This window comes from Aptenodytes patagonicus, chromosome 7 (assembly GCF_965638725.1).
Source record: "Aptenodytes patagonicus chromosome 7, bAptPat1.pri.cur, whole genome shotgun sequence".
In the NCBI taxonomy this organism is placed as follows: Eukaryota; Metazoa; Chordata; class Aves; order Sphenisciformes; family Spheniscidae; genus Aptenodytes; species Aptenodytes patagonicus.
This window is the reverse complement of record NC_134955.1, coordinates 63449836-63464795: the sequence shown is the minus strand read 5'-3', so window position 1 is coordinate 63464795 and position 14960 is coordinate 63449836. Positions and strand designations below refer to the sequence as shown.

At 47.9% G+C, this 14960-nt stretch overlaps 1 protein-coding gene across 1 annotated transcript in view; it reads right to left on the bottom strand.

Moving 5' to 3' along the window:
• CEP170B (centrosomal protein 170B) overlaps positions 1-14724 on the bottom strand; it is a 60894-nt gene extending 46170 nt beyond the window's left edge. Inside the window, exons 1-3 of the mRNA XM_076345580.1 lie at positions 14669-14724; positions 12944-13079; positions 485-574 (exon numbers count right to left, since the gene is read on the bottom strand). Coding sequence (XP_076201695.1) covers positions 485-574; positions 12944-13048 — 195 coding nt within the window. The 5' untranslated portion in view covers positions 13049-13079; positions 14669-14724. The remainder of the gene's footprint in view (positions 1-484; positions 575-12943; positions 13080-14668) is intronic.
• Positions 14725-14960: the final 236 nt, after the last annotated feature.

Sequence of the window (14960 nt, the reverse complement as noted above, 5' to 3'; positions counted from 1 at the left end):
AAAAAAAAAAGAGGTTGTTTTAAATAGTTTCTCCCCAAAGAAATTAAATGTCTCATCATCCCATAAATCACTCCATGCACTGACAACTGAATTGCCAAAAGGTCACCCTGGCTCATGCTGAACAGCTGCTCCAGAATCTTCACCAGTTTAATGTTAACATCCCCAAAATGAGACTGAATTTATTTCCTCCTCTTTTGCAAGAGGCTCTATGATTTTGTGAGCCCTGAAGCATTCTGCAAGGACACCAGAAGAAAGGGAAAAAGAAATACAATATTCACCAAAGCTTTCCTCTTCCGAGATGCTACATGACCTCCATCTCAGGCCTTGCAAATACGTATGTATATTATGTATGTTTAGCTTAACTTGTGCCAACAGTTGCAGTGACCCAAAAGGGTCTAACAGTAGAATTAAGTAAGCGCACGAGCACTTGCAGAGTCAGCATGCCGTGTGTTCGTCTCCATCAGCCAGGAGGTTTGCTACTTACGCCGTTTAAGCTCCCGAGATCCTTCACCCAGTGCTCATCTTTCTCCTTGTCATAGTTGATTACAGCGTGCTGCTTATCGACACTGCGGGACTGGCAATGAAAGCACAATGAATGTGAGACCAGTCAGGCATAAGAGACACTGTTAATCAAAGCAACATTTAGACATTAAACTAACTTGATATGGGGTAGGGGGAGAGAGGGGAAAAGCAGGAAGGATTAAATATTATTTACTACTATAAATAACCAAAGGATAAACAGTAAACACTTCCATGGTTGTTTAAACAGTTCACTGAAGACAACAGACTATTTGCATGGTGGGGGGGGGGGGGGAAATCACTGAAGGCTGTCAAGACTACACCATAATTTCAATAAATTATATCAATACACACTGAAAACAAAACCAGTCAAACTGAAAGCCTGGGGGGGGGGAGGGTCTCAGCCAGTGCAAACTAGAAGAGCTCCATTTTTCACCAGCTGAAGCCGGTGGCCTCATCACTAGGGATGTTCCTATTTGGGATGATTTCTTCCTATTTTTCAAAGAGAAAAAAAATCATTTTCTTAAGTTACAAACCAAACTTATTCACAACAATGTATACTGTTCCCAGGATTATGTCCCGGAGTTGATTTAAATTCTAGGATGTTTTCCAAGTTGGAAGGAGGTTAGTAAACTTGGGATGAGAAAGAAAGCAACGCTACGAAAATTCAAATTTAAAGCTAGGTTTGAGAACACTGAACTGGACAGTGATTTGGTGCCACTGGCTTTGCCACAATGCACAAGTATCAAATGCACCTTATCTTCAAAACAGAGTACGACGCTTCAGCAGGAACAGTGTCAGACTTCTGAGGAAGAAGTATTAGAAAGAAATCTCTGAATTATTATTGAAATATGGCATAAGTGTAACAGCTATAAAGACACCAGACAGTCTGTATTTAGACCTACTGCCTCTCGTAACTTGAATTCTTGCTGCAGTTGACCTCAACTGGTCACTGTAACCGGTCACTCCATCAGCACACGCACGCGACACTGAGACCTCCCTGGTATCTCAGGCCAGGGGAGGGTAGGGCGTGCTACCAGAGCAGGGAGATGAGCCAGGCTCCAAGTCAGCTAATCCTCCTCTTCCTGGGCATCAACCAACAAGTTCTTGGTGTAAAGTCCTTCCCTTTTCCCAAGTATAAACATGCTGGTTTCCACAGCACTGCTCTCGGCAAACCATTATCTGCTTCCTTGCAAGCATGCAGAGGCAAAGATTGTTTCAGGGGAATTCCTTGGTGAAAACACAAAGGCTTTTTCTGGACAAATTGCTACCATTTGCAGGAATTTCTTCTGCCCCTGCCAATGTCAAGCACATTGGTAATATCCCAACAGCTGATAAATGGCACCTCCTCCCCCTGCAGAGCATATGTCAGCCCAGGAGACCTGTCCTCCAGAATAACCCTGAAGTACCAATATGGAGCAAGCACATACTTGGCCAGAATACCGCCCTTCCACCTTGCGATGTCCCTCACACCGTTCACAACATGCCATCGCAAGCAGAGGCAGTGAGGAGAGGGGCAGGTGACCCCAAGCCTCCAGCTGCCTCACTAATACAGTTATCCATACGCTGCTGAACGAAATTCAGGGTGTCGGCTCACATGAGTCCCAGCTGAAAAACGAGGCAGCACTCAATGCTTTGCTGCCCAACTGGTGCTGCTCGGACAGCAATTGCTCCCCAAAGAAACAAACAACAACTGGTGGGACAGGCAGACACAATGCGGCCAGGGACACCCCACTCCTAATCTCCTGCTACCCCGAGCCCTAAACGCAGGAAACGACACACAGCAACACCCTCCCAGGAGGGGCACACGCAAACCTCTCGCCCCCATGCAATCCCCATGCTTGGTGTCTGACCCTGACCTCAAGGTAGGGCAGGTCTTAAGTGTCTGCAGTACGAAGCTGCTGCTTCTCTCTGTTACTATTCACATTAGATGCAGCTCCTCAGTCCAATTTGCAATCACCCAAGTGGCTGTGGCAGGTATGTGCAGTGTAAGGTAAGGATGGTCCAGATAAGGATGGTTGAGGGATGCTGCCCAGGACCTTCACCTCAGCACACGGCCCTGACAACGGGAACGTCTCCAGCCGCAGCCTCGCATATTGCAGCAGCTGATGCTACACGAGCTGGGGTTGTACCTGACCTGCCACACGGTCCCTCACACCCTCTGGGAGGATGCAAGAGGGTGTCCTTCCACCACCCTGCCTGCCCAGGGTCCATCCCCACAACAATCAGGCTGTGTGGGCATTGCACCTGGGCTGGGGCTCCTAGAGGGCTCACTGCACCTTACCTACAAAGCAGAGGGGGAAGACCGTCTCCGCTCACAGCATGGGTAGAAATCCCCTTTCCCCATCCATGGGCATTTATAGAACTACCTTTTATCCTGCTGGACTCAAAGACAACCACACACAGGGGTCCTGCCTGCACAGCACAGATGCACGGTCTTCCTTGGTCCCTCTGCTACCCAAAAATTGTGGACATCACTGTTCCCAAAGGATGTGAGGGGACGTTGATTAACTGGTGCAGCAGTGTTTGTTTTAGCTTCTTACAGCATGTCTCAGACACTCATTTAGATCAACAGAATTTAAAGGCAGAACAATCCCTCTAGCCCCCTTCCAAGGGCAGAAAGGCTTCCATCCCAAAAAGCTGATCCAGACAAAAAATTAGGGTAGATTTTATCTGGTACCAAGTCACAGGTCATTTAAAAAAGGGTTTATTTCTGGGAACCAGCTGTCTCCCAAAAATTCAATTTGCCCTGGATCTGACCCTGATGTAAATCAGCACAGCCTTTGGGCTGCTGTATTTCACAACAGCTGACTACAGCCACTCAGGGGTCCCAAACCAGACAATGGTCATCACAGGGGAGCAGAGATGTATTCCAGCAGCATGATATTCCCCTACATAAAAGCAGGAAGAGGTCACCAAAGGAACCAATTTATGCCAAAAATTCCCATCTTCCAAGGAAGTTTCAGCTGTGTTCAAGATGGCCCTTTGCAAAAGGAGTCAAAACTATGCAAAATCTGACCCACAGTTTTGATACTACCTCTCAGCATCTCTTTAAAGAGCACACCAGGAACACAGCAAACTGTAACACAGATCGCACTTCTGTGAAATTTCATGCTTTTGTGGAGAAGAGAGGCATTTTCTTAGTTTTGTTTATGTCAAGCCAGCAAACATCACAGGAACTGGCAGCAGGAGTTCCTGAGGGCCTGTCTCCAAGGAAACTCAACTTAAAATAACTAAAATCACACCTTATTTATTTTGATGCAGACTTGCCAAAGGTCACTCTTACTTGAGAGCCAAGGTGTGGTTTATTTCAACATCAGTCACATTTAACATAAACTGCTCTTGTGTGCAGTGACAGCAGCAACCCAGCGGCTGATCGTGCTTTTGTTCTCACAGAGGAGCGGACTGCCTCAATCCCACTTTCAAAGAAAAGACTAACCGGTTTCCCGACTGGTAACAGCCGAGAGCCCGAGAACAGTCCTGCAGAAGTCACTTCAGCCCAGTGGTTTCTAATGCAGGACCCATTCAATCACAGAAAGTGATTTAAGAAGCCTGAGTCGACACATGTTACAGAGCAGCTCACAGGTGCAGAGCTCCCAATGGTCTGCAACTCCGCTGGAAAGATTTTAGGCATCTATATATTGAAAAGCCGCAATTAAGTGGACTGAATCACAAATATAAGAGGACTGTCTAGCTTAAATGCACACTTGCACCAAATACTGAGCCTTGCTTATGACCAATCACAACCTCCACAACAAAAGGCAAGACTGATCCATCTGTCGGGAGGGGACACAGGGGTCCAAGTGGGGGAAAAAAAAAAGAATTTCCAATAAAATGTTAAAAAAACCCTGAAGTGTCTAAACCCAGATGTCAAAAGCAGAAAATAACCGGTACACCCTCGCAATTAATCTGTTTCACCAGAACAGCACTTGCAATGGGGTGAGCAGCACTCCTCAGCTACAGCAAGGATCACTGAGATTCTGCTTGGATCTGAACAACAAAACCAGAGCTGGAGCACTTCAGATGAGATCAAGAAGGGGAAAAGAAGGCAGGGGAGGGAGGTGTCCTCCTAAGCACTAGTGATCTGCAGGCAAGAAATAAGTCTACACTCCGAGAGGCTGGGAATGAAGGAAGAACACAGCGTTCTTACCGTGTCCTGGACCTGTTAAAAAATAAACATAAAATAATAAAAATAAAATAAACCCTTTTTTAAATGACCTGTTGTACGTTCTCACCATAACTGGACCTGTTATCAAATGAAAACAACTCTCAGGAAAACACACTGTGTGCTTTTCTGATTAACTACATTTATACTTCTCTGAAGGGAAAACATGGACACTGATTTGTTACTACACTAAGCTCATCCAGGGCTTGCATTTCAAGACATTCAAATCACTTCCTAATATAAGGCTGTCCTCCTTCCCCATCATACTATCTACAATGCATCATGTTTTAAATACCTAGTAGACAAAATGCACAGCAGCATATATCTGAAGACAGAGGTATTTTATAGCTCTTCTTTCTACCAAGATCATATTAAACAGATAGTCCAAATCACAGATAGGAATGGCACCTCTGGGTCTGCCAGTCCCATACCACCACCGTCTTGGATCATCAGTCTCCAATCAGACATGCAACCAGGCAGCTCGCTTGTGATTCTCAAAACCGCACACATCAAATCAGCAAAAGCCCCTGCTTAGCATGGGAGCAGCAAAAGCAGCTTCAGAAGCACGCAGGAGTCTCCACAGAGGTACGCATCACGCTGGCTACATGTGCTGCAGACGCTCTACAGCTTTGTGTTTGGTGAAGGGTCTGACACATAGAACAGGGCACTCGGGATGAAACCACGAGCTGCAGAGACGCCAAGCAAAACCCAGAAGGAAACAAGACCTGCTTAGGAAGGCAGAGGGAGAAATACAGCCAGACAGCCTGTGTTTCCCCACAGGGCCAGGGAGCAGACGCAGCTCAGCTGTCTACATAGATACAGATGCTGCTTTTTCCCCAGGAGAATTACCATGGGCAAAAACCTACTGCTCGGGGTTGAGATTTGGACCTCAGCCCTGCTGGTGCCGCGAGGCATCGTGGTATTGGAGATAAAATAAACAAACGAGAGCAGTTTCCCTATTCCTCACTGCAGTCTGTTGTGCACGTCTGGCACAAGATAACTGCAGCATTCTGGTGGCAGCATGCAATAAACATTTGCTCAAATACTTTCCATAGTGAACAGGTTACATTTCTGCCAGTACTGTGCTCTGCACAAGTGTCCCAGTAAGGAAATACAAACCTCTTCCAGTGTCCCACTTTAGTAGGGAGACAGGCAAAGCCAACATTAAAAAAAAAACCAAAAAACAAAAAACCCACCAACCACAAAAATCACTTGCATTCCGGCCTGAAATAAGACTTTTGCTCTTCAAAAGTAAAACCCCAGATAACATTTAATGACAGATATGAACACTGGGTCTCCCTCTTTCACCACGATGCATTTCACAGAGTTGTGTATATTGGCCATTTCAGTACTTTTCCAGAGTATTAGTGAATGCTGGTTGCAAGTGAGACACCCCCACAAGAGGCAGCCTGATCGCTCCCAGGGGCATGTGCTGCCGGTTTCTAAATGACTCTGCCTAAGCAGACAAATGTCTCTTCAGCAGGTGTAGCCACCTCATCCGGAAGCTAGACTCACATTACAGCTCCCAAGCTGCAGAGGCTCCTGCCTTGAGCTTTGCTGCAGTCAAGATCATGGGTTTAGTGGATCTGTGGCAGGACCAGGGCCTGAGTATTCATGCAAAAAATAAGGCACTGAAGAAAATAGAGAAATCCCCCAGGAAAATGAAACTGTAATCCCCACAGCTTGGCAAAGGGATTTGGAGGCCGGCATAGTTCCTGTAACAACTTAGCCTGTTATTTTGGGGTAAAATGGTTTTTTTTCTTGCTGGTTCACCTTTCCCAAAGTGGAGCTCCGGTTCAAGTGACCCAGGGTCAGATCCTGACTGCAGGCAGGGAACATGCTGCCCACAGATGCATTGGGTTTCCCTTCGTTTTACATGGCCACCCAGGAGGCATGGAAAAGCATCATCTTAGGTGGGGCAGAAGCCTGAATTTCTATAGCACAGCCGAGCTGCGTGCTAGTGCCTGGATCAGGATCTCAGACATGGAAAGGGTCCCCTTTTTCCCTGCCCGCTCTGGAAAGGGACAAACCCTCCCTCCACAGGCCAGGCTTCCAGCACCTTGCCAGGCGCACGCAGCCCTCTCACCCCTAATAACCACCTGCCCGCAGTGCCACCATCACCTCTCTCCCTACCCTGCCTCCAGCAATGAACTCCCCTCCCAGGTTTGCCAGTCCTGCCATGCCTCCAGCCTCCTCAACCCACATTTCATCAGACATCGTAATCCTCCCATCAACTGCACATCAACAGATAACAATGGGAGAGGCAAGAGCCAAAAAAACAACTCTAGGCCTGGAAATACAGGATGTGCATCCTTCCTCCCACAGCTGCTGCCCAGGCACCTGGAAACACTACCTGTCAAAAAGCAGAGCCTTCCCAAGGCTAGATCCTTTCCCTTCTGCCTGTAAGACACCTGCTTCCCTTGTGACACCTAATGAATGACTGTCTCAAGATCACTGCAATTCCCAATGCCCAGGGACTAACTTAAGTGCTGGTTTACACCCTCTGGATAACTGCAACAAAACAGCACGAGAGGGGCACCACCCTGTCCCAACTACAGCTTCCCACTCCAGCCCCACGCTTCCATGGGGAAGGAGGTCGGGACACAAAAGGCAGCAGAGATTCCCCATGGCTTCTACTGGGAGCTCCCAATGCAGGAAATACCTGACTGATGGAGGGATACGACTTCTGCACCGCAGTGAATTCACCTAGAAGTACCAGGAAAAAGATAATCTACCAAGCTCACACCATCTGCTTCCTCCCAGCATAATGCTGTAGACAAACTACACCACACCTATTCGCACCTGTTTACGTATACACTTACTAAACTACATAGGAGAGACATCATATTATCAAGTACAGCCTGGGGAAGGTAGGATACGTCAGGTCAATGAAACCTTAATTTGACCAGATGTCACATACACACAGAGTTCACCATCACACTGTATTATTTGTGGAGTGCGCCATGCACCCTGCGTACCAAACACGGAACAGATCCTGTGGGGAAAAAATATCCGGTAACGACACAATAACAGATTGCATCTTCATGCCTACGTACACAAGGGCAGAAGCAGGATTACACAGGCAATCTTCACACTGGTATGTCATAACTGCTCCGCAGTTCTAAACACTTGACTTAGCAGCCGTAAGAGTGTTCCTTCAGTGCCTGGAACACTTGTAATTCCCTAGCTTTTTACCAAAGCAAGCTAAAAAGAGGGAAATGCCTGTTCAAGCAGTATCAAGTAACCATTTATCCGATTCACCAGCAGAATGAACTTGTATGTTCAGCTCACAAACCCCTAGCACTTGAACTGACTAATTGATACCATAAGCACCATGCAATGCCCCATACAGACCAGTGACAGATGCTTGGCTAGTAGCTTTCACAGCTATCTGCTGACACCAGAATAAAAGTGAGTCTTGAGCCCATCTCAGGCCTAAGGGAGATGCTGCTCAGCAGTCACGTCCTGTAATGCCCGCTTTCCCCACACTGAACAGCTTCTGCCCTATATGCACCACCCTGCTGCTCCTCCTCTCACTCTGCACACATGACAGACTCCTCGTCGTGCCTCCCCGCTCAGCCAAATCTTAATCTCCTGGTGAGGCTTTATAGAGTAGAAATCCAACGACTAAATGCAAAGATCTGGCCTCTGGCTTCCTGAAACAGAGGTCAATAGGGTGAGCAAGTACTCTGCAAGTATCATTATACTCTTGGCTTGTCCTCACACTTTCCTCGACAGCTGCTTTGACCACTGTCTGAGTCAGGATACCAGGCTAGATGCACCCTGATCTAATCTAGCCCAGTTGCTCTTACATCTAAACCCCAGCTTTGTGCATCCCTGCACTTAGTTCCTCTTTGTCCAGCTTGTGACAGTTCTATTCTCCAATCCACCCCCTCACCAACCTCACTCCCGGATGAAACATGACTTAAGACAATAGTATCAAGTTGCATGCTGACCACATGCAAACTCCAACTTTTTTCCAAAGGTTTGGAACTTGGTCAAACACATTTAGATTAGGGGGGGGGGGGGGGTGTGTTTAAAAAAAAAAAAAAAATCACCTCTGACCTAGGCATTTACTCTTGAAAAGCGTCACCCCCCAGCTCTACAATGCCAGAACTTCAAAGAACAGGTTAAACATACTTTTAAATAGTTTACATGAAGAAAACAGCATTTTTCTCAGGGTTGCTCATGGCGAAGACCGAAGAAGGGAGCTGATCACGTCCAGAACACACTGCCTAAAACAGATGCCTGGAAAATAAACTCTTATCCCAAACAGTTACGAAGTTTAGCAGACTTATAAGCAATTGAAAACAGTGTCTCCTGATAGGAAGTGTCATGCTGCCTTAAAAGGCACACAGGACAAAGGCATAAAACAGAAAGCATCATGCCATCTGCACCTACTCCTGCTGTAACTCACACTCACGTGTACAACCTCAGCCCACGTAGGACAATAGCATGCCCAAACCATTGCTCTAAAGAGAGGGAAATACTCAAGGGAGCACTGGTTAAACATTTTGCTTTCCCAAATTTTCCAATAAACATCTCTCTCTCAAACAAAAACGGGGAAATCATGACCCTGCTTTCCCTTCCGTTAAATATTTACATTCAGAAAAAATGCAAAAGAGGCTTTGTTTAGGGGCAGAGGGGAAGGTTTTAATGGTTAAGTGAAAATTTTAAGTTTGCAAAATGTTTGTCCCCTGAGTAAATACCAGTCACATTAAGCAAATGATCAAAGCTGATAAAAATGGCAACTATATTTCCCAAAAAGAATGGGGGGGGGGGGGGAAGGGAAGAATTACTTTGTTCAAGATGGTCCAAAAATCCTCTTATTTTTGGTTAAAAAAAAGTAAACCTTTTCAGAGAATTACTTCCTACCACCACCAAGCTTCACAGAAAAAAACATGCTAGTGCAAGTTAGTGAAAGTCTACATTTCCACACTCCTGCTGTTTGTTGACTGTTACCTGAAGGGAGCCAGTGAGACTGTTGAAGAAATCAAGCACTGTTCTTCAGAAAAAGGGCACAACTGAGCCCCTGACTCTGCGTAACAACAGTGTGCATGCCAAGCTACACTACATGGCATTTTTGCCCATGCATTAACATTCAAACCCAATGTAAATCTCGCATTTACTTGTACTAGCAGCTTTACAGTGCTGCAAAAACATTTAAAATATTTCTAATCCTCTTAGTAAGTATAGAAGATTTCAAGGTAGATTATGTTTCCACACTATCAAACCTACTTAATTTTAAGCTTAAAGACTCTGGTTTTCTTCACCTCTTTGTTAACCAGAAAACAAATCTAGTACCTGTATGAAATAAGTAAACACAGGCGAAACTAAAGCTTGATTGTTTGGTAACAAAGCCATCATTTTTTGCTGTTTAGGGATCTGATAACTTGAGACAACATGTTCCAAGAAAATATCAAAAGACAAGACACTCCTAAAACAGTAAAACGAGAAAGGCAAGACTGCAAGGTCTCCAGAACAAGGGTTATTTCTTGCATTGTATATTTGCGCACCGTCTAATACACATGGTCTCAACAGGGAACCACAAACCGTATCATGATGAAATCACTAAGCAGTAACAGTCTTAGAGAAGAAAAAACACCGACCAGGTCCTCCAGTCCGTTCTCCAGACACTGCCAGTCTGCTCCCAGTTGTGCACTTTAAGGGATTAAATGCCAATATCTTGAAATATATAAGCAAAATAACTGTGCAGTGAATATACAGTTTCAGGGTCAGGACCACAGAAATACTACAGGTGCAAACACTGTCACAAGAGCTCTGTCCATCTGCTCTGATAATTGCCCTGCTTCTTAAGCTTTCCCCAAGACAAATGATTGTGCCAGTCTGCACAACGATTTTGTGACATGGACAGTCACAGTAGGAAAAAAGTCTATTTTTAGATCTCATCCTCCATCTGCTCACACACAACTTTGCTTGAATATCAAGTCTCTGTTCACAGTCTCTCTTCTACACTGAGTCTTAACGACAATCATCTCATTTGGAGCCCAAGGTAGCTCTGGAAACCATCTTTATAAGCAAATGGCTAGGAAAATAATGTGCTCTGCTGTTCAAAACAAGACCTTACATGTGATCCTAGAAAAAGCTTTATTACTGGAGACAGTAAACTAATATGTTTATAAAGGGTCACATGTAACTCACCCCATGAACATAAGCAGCTGGCTTTTACAGGCAATCCAGAGCCTTCATTCTGGTGAAATAACGAAAACCTCCTTTAATACCACCACCACCTATGAGCCCCCAAATACAACCGCTTCACCCTCACAGATACTGCTGGCTCCTCCAGTAATCCCAAATCATTTACCTTCTAGAAGAGAGCATGGCAAATGTAGAGCATCACAAGGTTGGTAGTCCACACGCAACACTGACAAGCCAACTCAGACTTACAAAGAAGCATGAAATACCCTGTGGTATGGAGTGGCTCACAATCCACACTGTCCAGTTAACCCCATAAAAAAACAGAGAAACAAACAATGCATTTTAAGCATGGCTGATATTTGAGCACTTTTTTTTTAGGGTGCACAACTTGAGACCTGTGATTCTCAGAGTGCTGAACCCTTACAGTAAAAAAAAAAAACCTCAAGTACCTTCAAAAGGTATTAAGATGGGCACCCTAAAACTCAGGACGTTTTTGGAAACCAAGGCCACTGTGTATGTTTTCCCCTTCAAGTCACAAGAGAACACATTTTTAATGTCTCACCTTTACACGCCTCACCAGTCAGACATGTAGAAACATGAGATAAAAGATAGTGTGATTCATAGGAAAACCCAAACAAATGATCTGCCGTCGAACAGAAGTATGCTTCAGACTCTACCACTGCAGCACAGCCATGCCATTCACTGCCAGCTAGCAGAGCAGTACAAACACTGCAAGCCCTCCTTCTGTGGACACTAACATTTTAGCAGTGCCTGTTGCGACAGGACAAGGGGGAATGGCTTTAAACTAAAGGGGGGGAGATTTAGACTAGATCTAAGGAAGAAATTTTTTATGCTGAGGGTGGTGGAACACTGGCACAGGTTGCCCAGAGAGGTGGTGGATGCCCCATGCCTGGAAACATTCAAGGTCAGGCTGGACGGGGCTTCCCTGCCCACAGCAGGGGGGTTGGACTAGATGACCTTTAGAGGTCCCTTCCAACCCAAACTGTTCTACGATTCAATGATTTTATTACAGCTAGACAACACCTTGCCTTCCAAGTACACCTCGTACAAGAACTTCTACCCCCCCTAAACAGACCTCCCGCTAACATAGCCTACAAAATCCCTGCAGTAATTACAAACACAGCCTATCTGGTAGAACATCAGCAAAGCATTTAGGACATAACTACAGGGGAGGGAGTCCCTGTTGTGCAGCTTCCTAATTTTGCCACCAACAGGCACATTTGCCACCTTTGTAAAGGGGCAAAAGCGGAACAGGCAGGTGCAATCAACCATTTTTTTGCATTTAAGTACTCATGGCATGGGTCTAGCAGAAACACTAATTTAATTCTGAGCTTCTACAAATTCCTGAGCTAAACTGCTCCTGTCAAAAGCTCTTTGCAAGATTCCAGCTCCATTTGTTTGGAGTGACGTCCATTACATTATGCTGTCAAACATCAGACCACAGTCAACACTTCAGACACGTTGGATTAGGTCCAGCAGAGAGACACACTGGTATGGGAAGCACTAATAGAAGCTGCAAGTTTGCCTGAGTAACACAATTACTTTGGGAAGAGGTCATCATCTTACTCACCCCACCAAAAAAGCTAGAGTTTCTCTGCTAAACATCAGTATTTCCTACCATAATAAACCTAAGTGAGACATACAAGCACTGACAATTTAATCAAATTGAAAGGGAAAAATAGGCAAATAAAAAACCCTGCCCCCATTCAAATCACACATACTAGTAAACAGTGCACGTATTAAAAGCAACAAAAAACAGCAGCATAATTGCAGATCAGGACAGAACGGTATGTCTTTGCTTACTACTTCTAGTAGCATCAAGATAGTTAATCTATTTGATTAACCTCCCACCACTACAGCTCCTTATCCATCTGATGACATGGCAATTTGAAAGAAACCTCACTTGCACTTTCACAAACATATGAAGTCTTCATGGGAACCGCAGACTCAACATAAAAAAGGAAGTTCCTTTTCAAAGATGTCATTTGAAGAAAGCATGCAACATCTCTACAGATCCCCAGCATTACATTCACATCTACTGCATCTTCAGAAGAAATAATAAAAAAAAAGCCATGTTACCTGGAGCATCAGTTCACAGTCATCTCTGCCAACAAATATCATCTCCCGAGGGAGCCGATGGCGAATGCCAGTGCTGCTCACCAAGAACCACGAAGTCACGCTCATTTTGGTGCTTGGCACTTAATCTTTATACATCCTAAACACAAAAAAACACAACACACATTAACGTGAGCTATTAACAAAGTGTGGAAGTACACCAGTGCATAGCTGCAGTTCCGAAATTTCCCTGTGCCATGGGACCCAGCACTGCCTCCTGCACTTTGTGTTCATGTCTTAAATGTCTCATGGCAACAAGCAGTTGTGAAGGGTGTACCAGGATCTGCTGCCCATGTGCCATGTGTAGGAGCTCTGCAGCCCTGGAAATATTCCCACAGCAAACTAAGACTAAGGGTCTGAAGAAAGGATTGTTTAAAAAAATGAAGCATGCAGCTGAATCCAATCAATGAAATGATGAAATATGGGGGGGGGGGGGGGAGGGAAGAGAGACATCTTTTCCAGAACATTTCCTCATCGCTAGCACTGTGCACGAATCACAGCTTGAGCTTCCCCCATCATCAAAGATCTGGACCAGCACATCAGTAAGGTGACATAATCTGGCTCCTATAACCTTTCACCGTACACTCCCAGGAGCAGTTACGCCGGTGCTGGAAGAACAGCCTCCCTATTGCTCATCCCACTTCCACACTGATACAAGTTGGGAGCCCACAAATCCTTCCTTCCTCCCTCCCTCACTGCATGAGCTGGTCCAAAAACCAAACCACGTTGCTGCCCCAGGACAGGAAACACAGGCTGCAATTCCCACCGGAGGGTTTTGGTGTTCACCGCCCCTCTTTCCCCTGCAACAGGCAGAAGAGCAGGCAGCGAGGGGAGCAGCGGCGCGCTGCGCTTATCTGGAACTCTCCCAGCCACACCTGTTTGTTGTCGCTGCTACAGCCCGGCTGCAGGCAGCCTGTTCCTGCGGCCTCTCCTCCTCCCTCTCCCACAATATCGCATTTTCCTCTCCCTGGTTGAAGGAAAATAAAGCGGCACACATCAGGCTCTCGCCTTCCCCTCACCCACCTCCCGGCATCGAAGTTGCATTCCTAAATGCACCGAGGAAGGAGATCTCAATTTTATCTGGGCTGCGCTGCGCTCTCCGGCCTTACCGCCGGCCTCCCCCACCCCAGCGGCCCCGGGGAAGCGCAGGTGACACCCGCGGGGAGGATGAATGACCGCCCGCGGCGAGGCGCAGGCCTGGGGGGGACGAGGAGAGACCGCACGACCCGCCGCCCTCTCTGTCGCTGCGGACACGCAAAACCGCTCTGGCAGCCGGCGGTACGGGCTTCCGTGCCCGTGTCGCGACTCGCGAGCGGCCCCGCCACACCGCGCCCGCCGCCCGGCCCTGCTGGGGAAACGTCGCCTCCCCGACAAAGCGCCCGGGGAGGGGAGCCGGGAGCCGCCGGCCGAGCCCCGCCGCCGTCTCGCACCGCCCCGAGCCGGGCTGCGGGGCGGCCGCCGGGCTCGGCCCTCTGTCCAGCACCCCGGCCGCGCCGCGCTCACTGCTGAGGGGAGGGCGGGCAAGCCCCGGCCGGAGCCGCCGAGGGGCCGCGGCGGGCCAGGTGCGGCGCGGGGTCCCCCCTCCGCGGGGCGGGCCCAGCCCTTTGTCTGCCGGGGCTCGGCTCCCCCCCTCCCCCGGTCCCCCGCCCGGCCGATGCGGCGGCAGCCGCCCGTCCCCCGCCGCCCTACCTGCTGCGGCCCTCGGCGCGGTGGCAGGCCGGGCGCCGCGCCCCCTCAGCCGGCTCTGCCTGCCCCGCGGGCCGCTCCCGGCGCCCGCCCCGCCCCGCCCCCGCGCGCGGCAGGTTCCCGACGTCAGGAGGCGGCTCCAGCCGCCGGGCCCGGCCGCGGCCTGACCGCCTCCCCCGCCCTGGCCCTGCCCGGGCCCATCGGCCTGGCCCCGCCGCCCCCCAGCCCGGCTCCGGCCTCGCGCCGTGGCCGGTGCTGGCCCTCCCGGGGCCCGGCACCTGAACGGCAGGTGTGA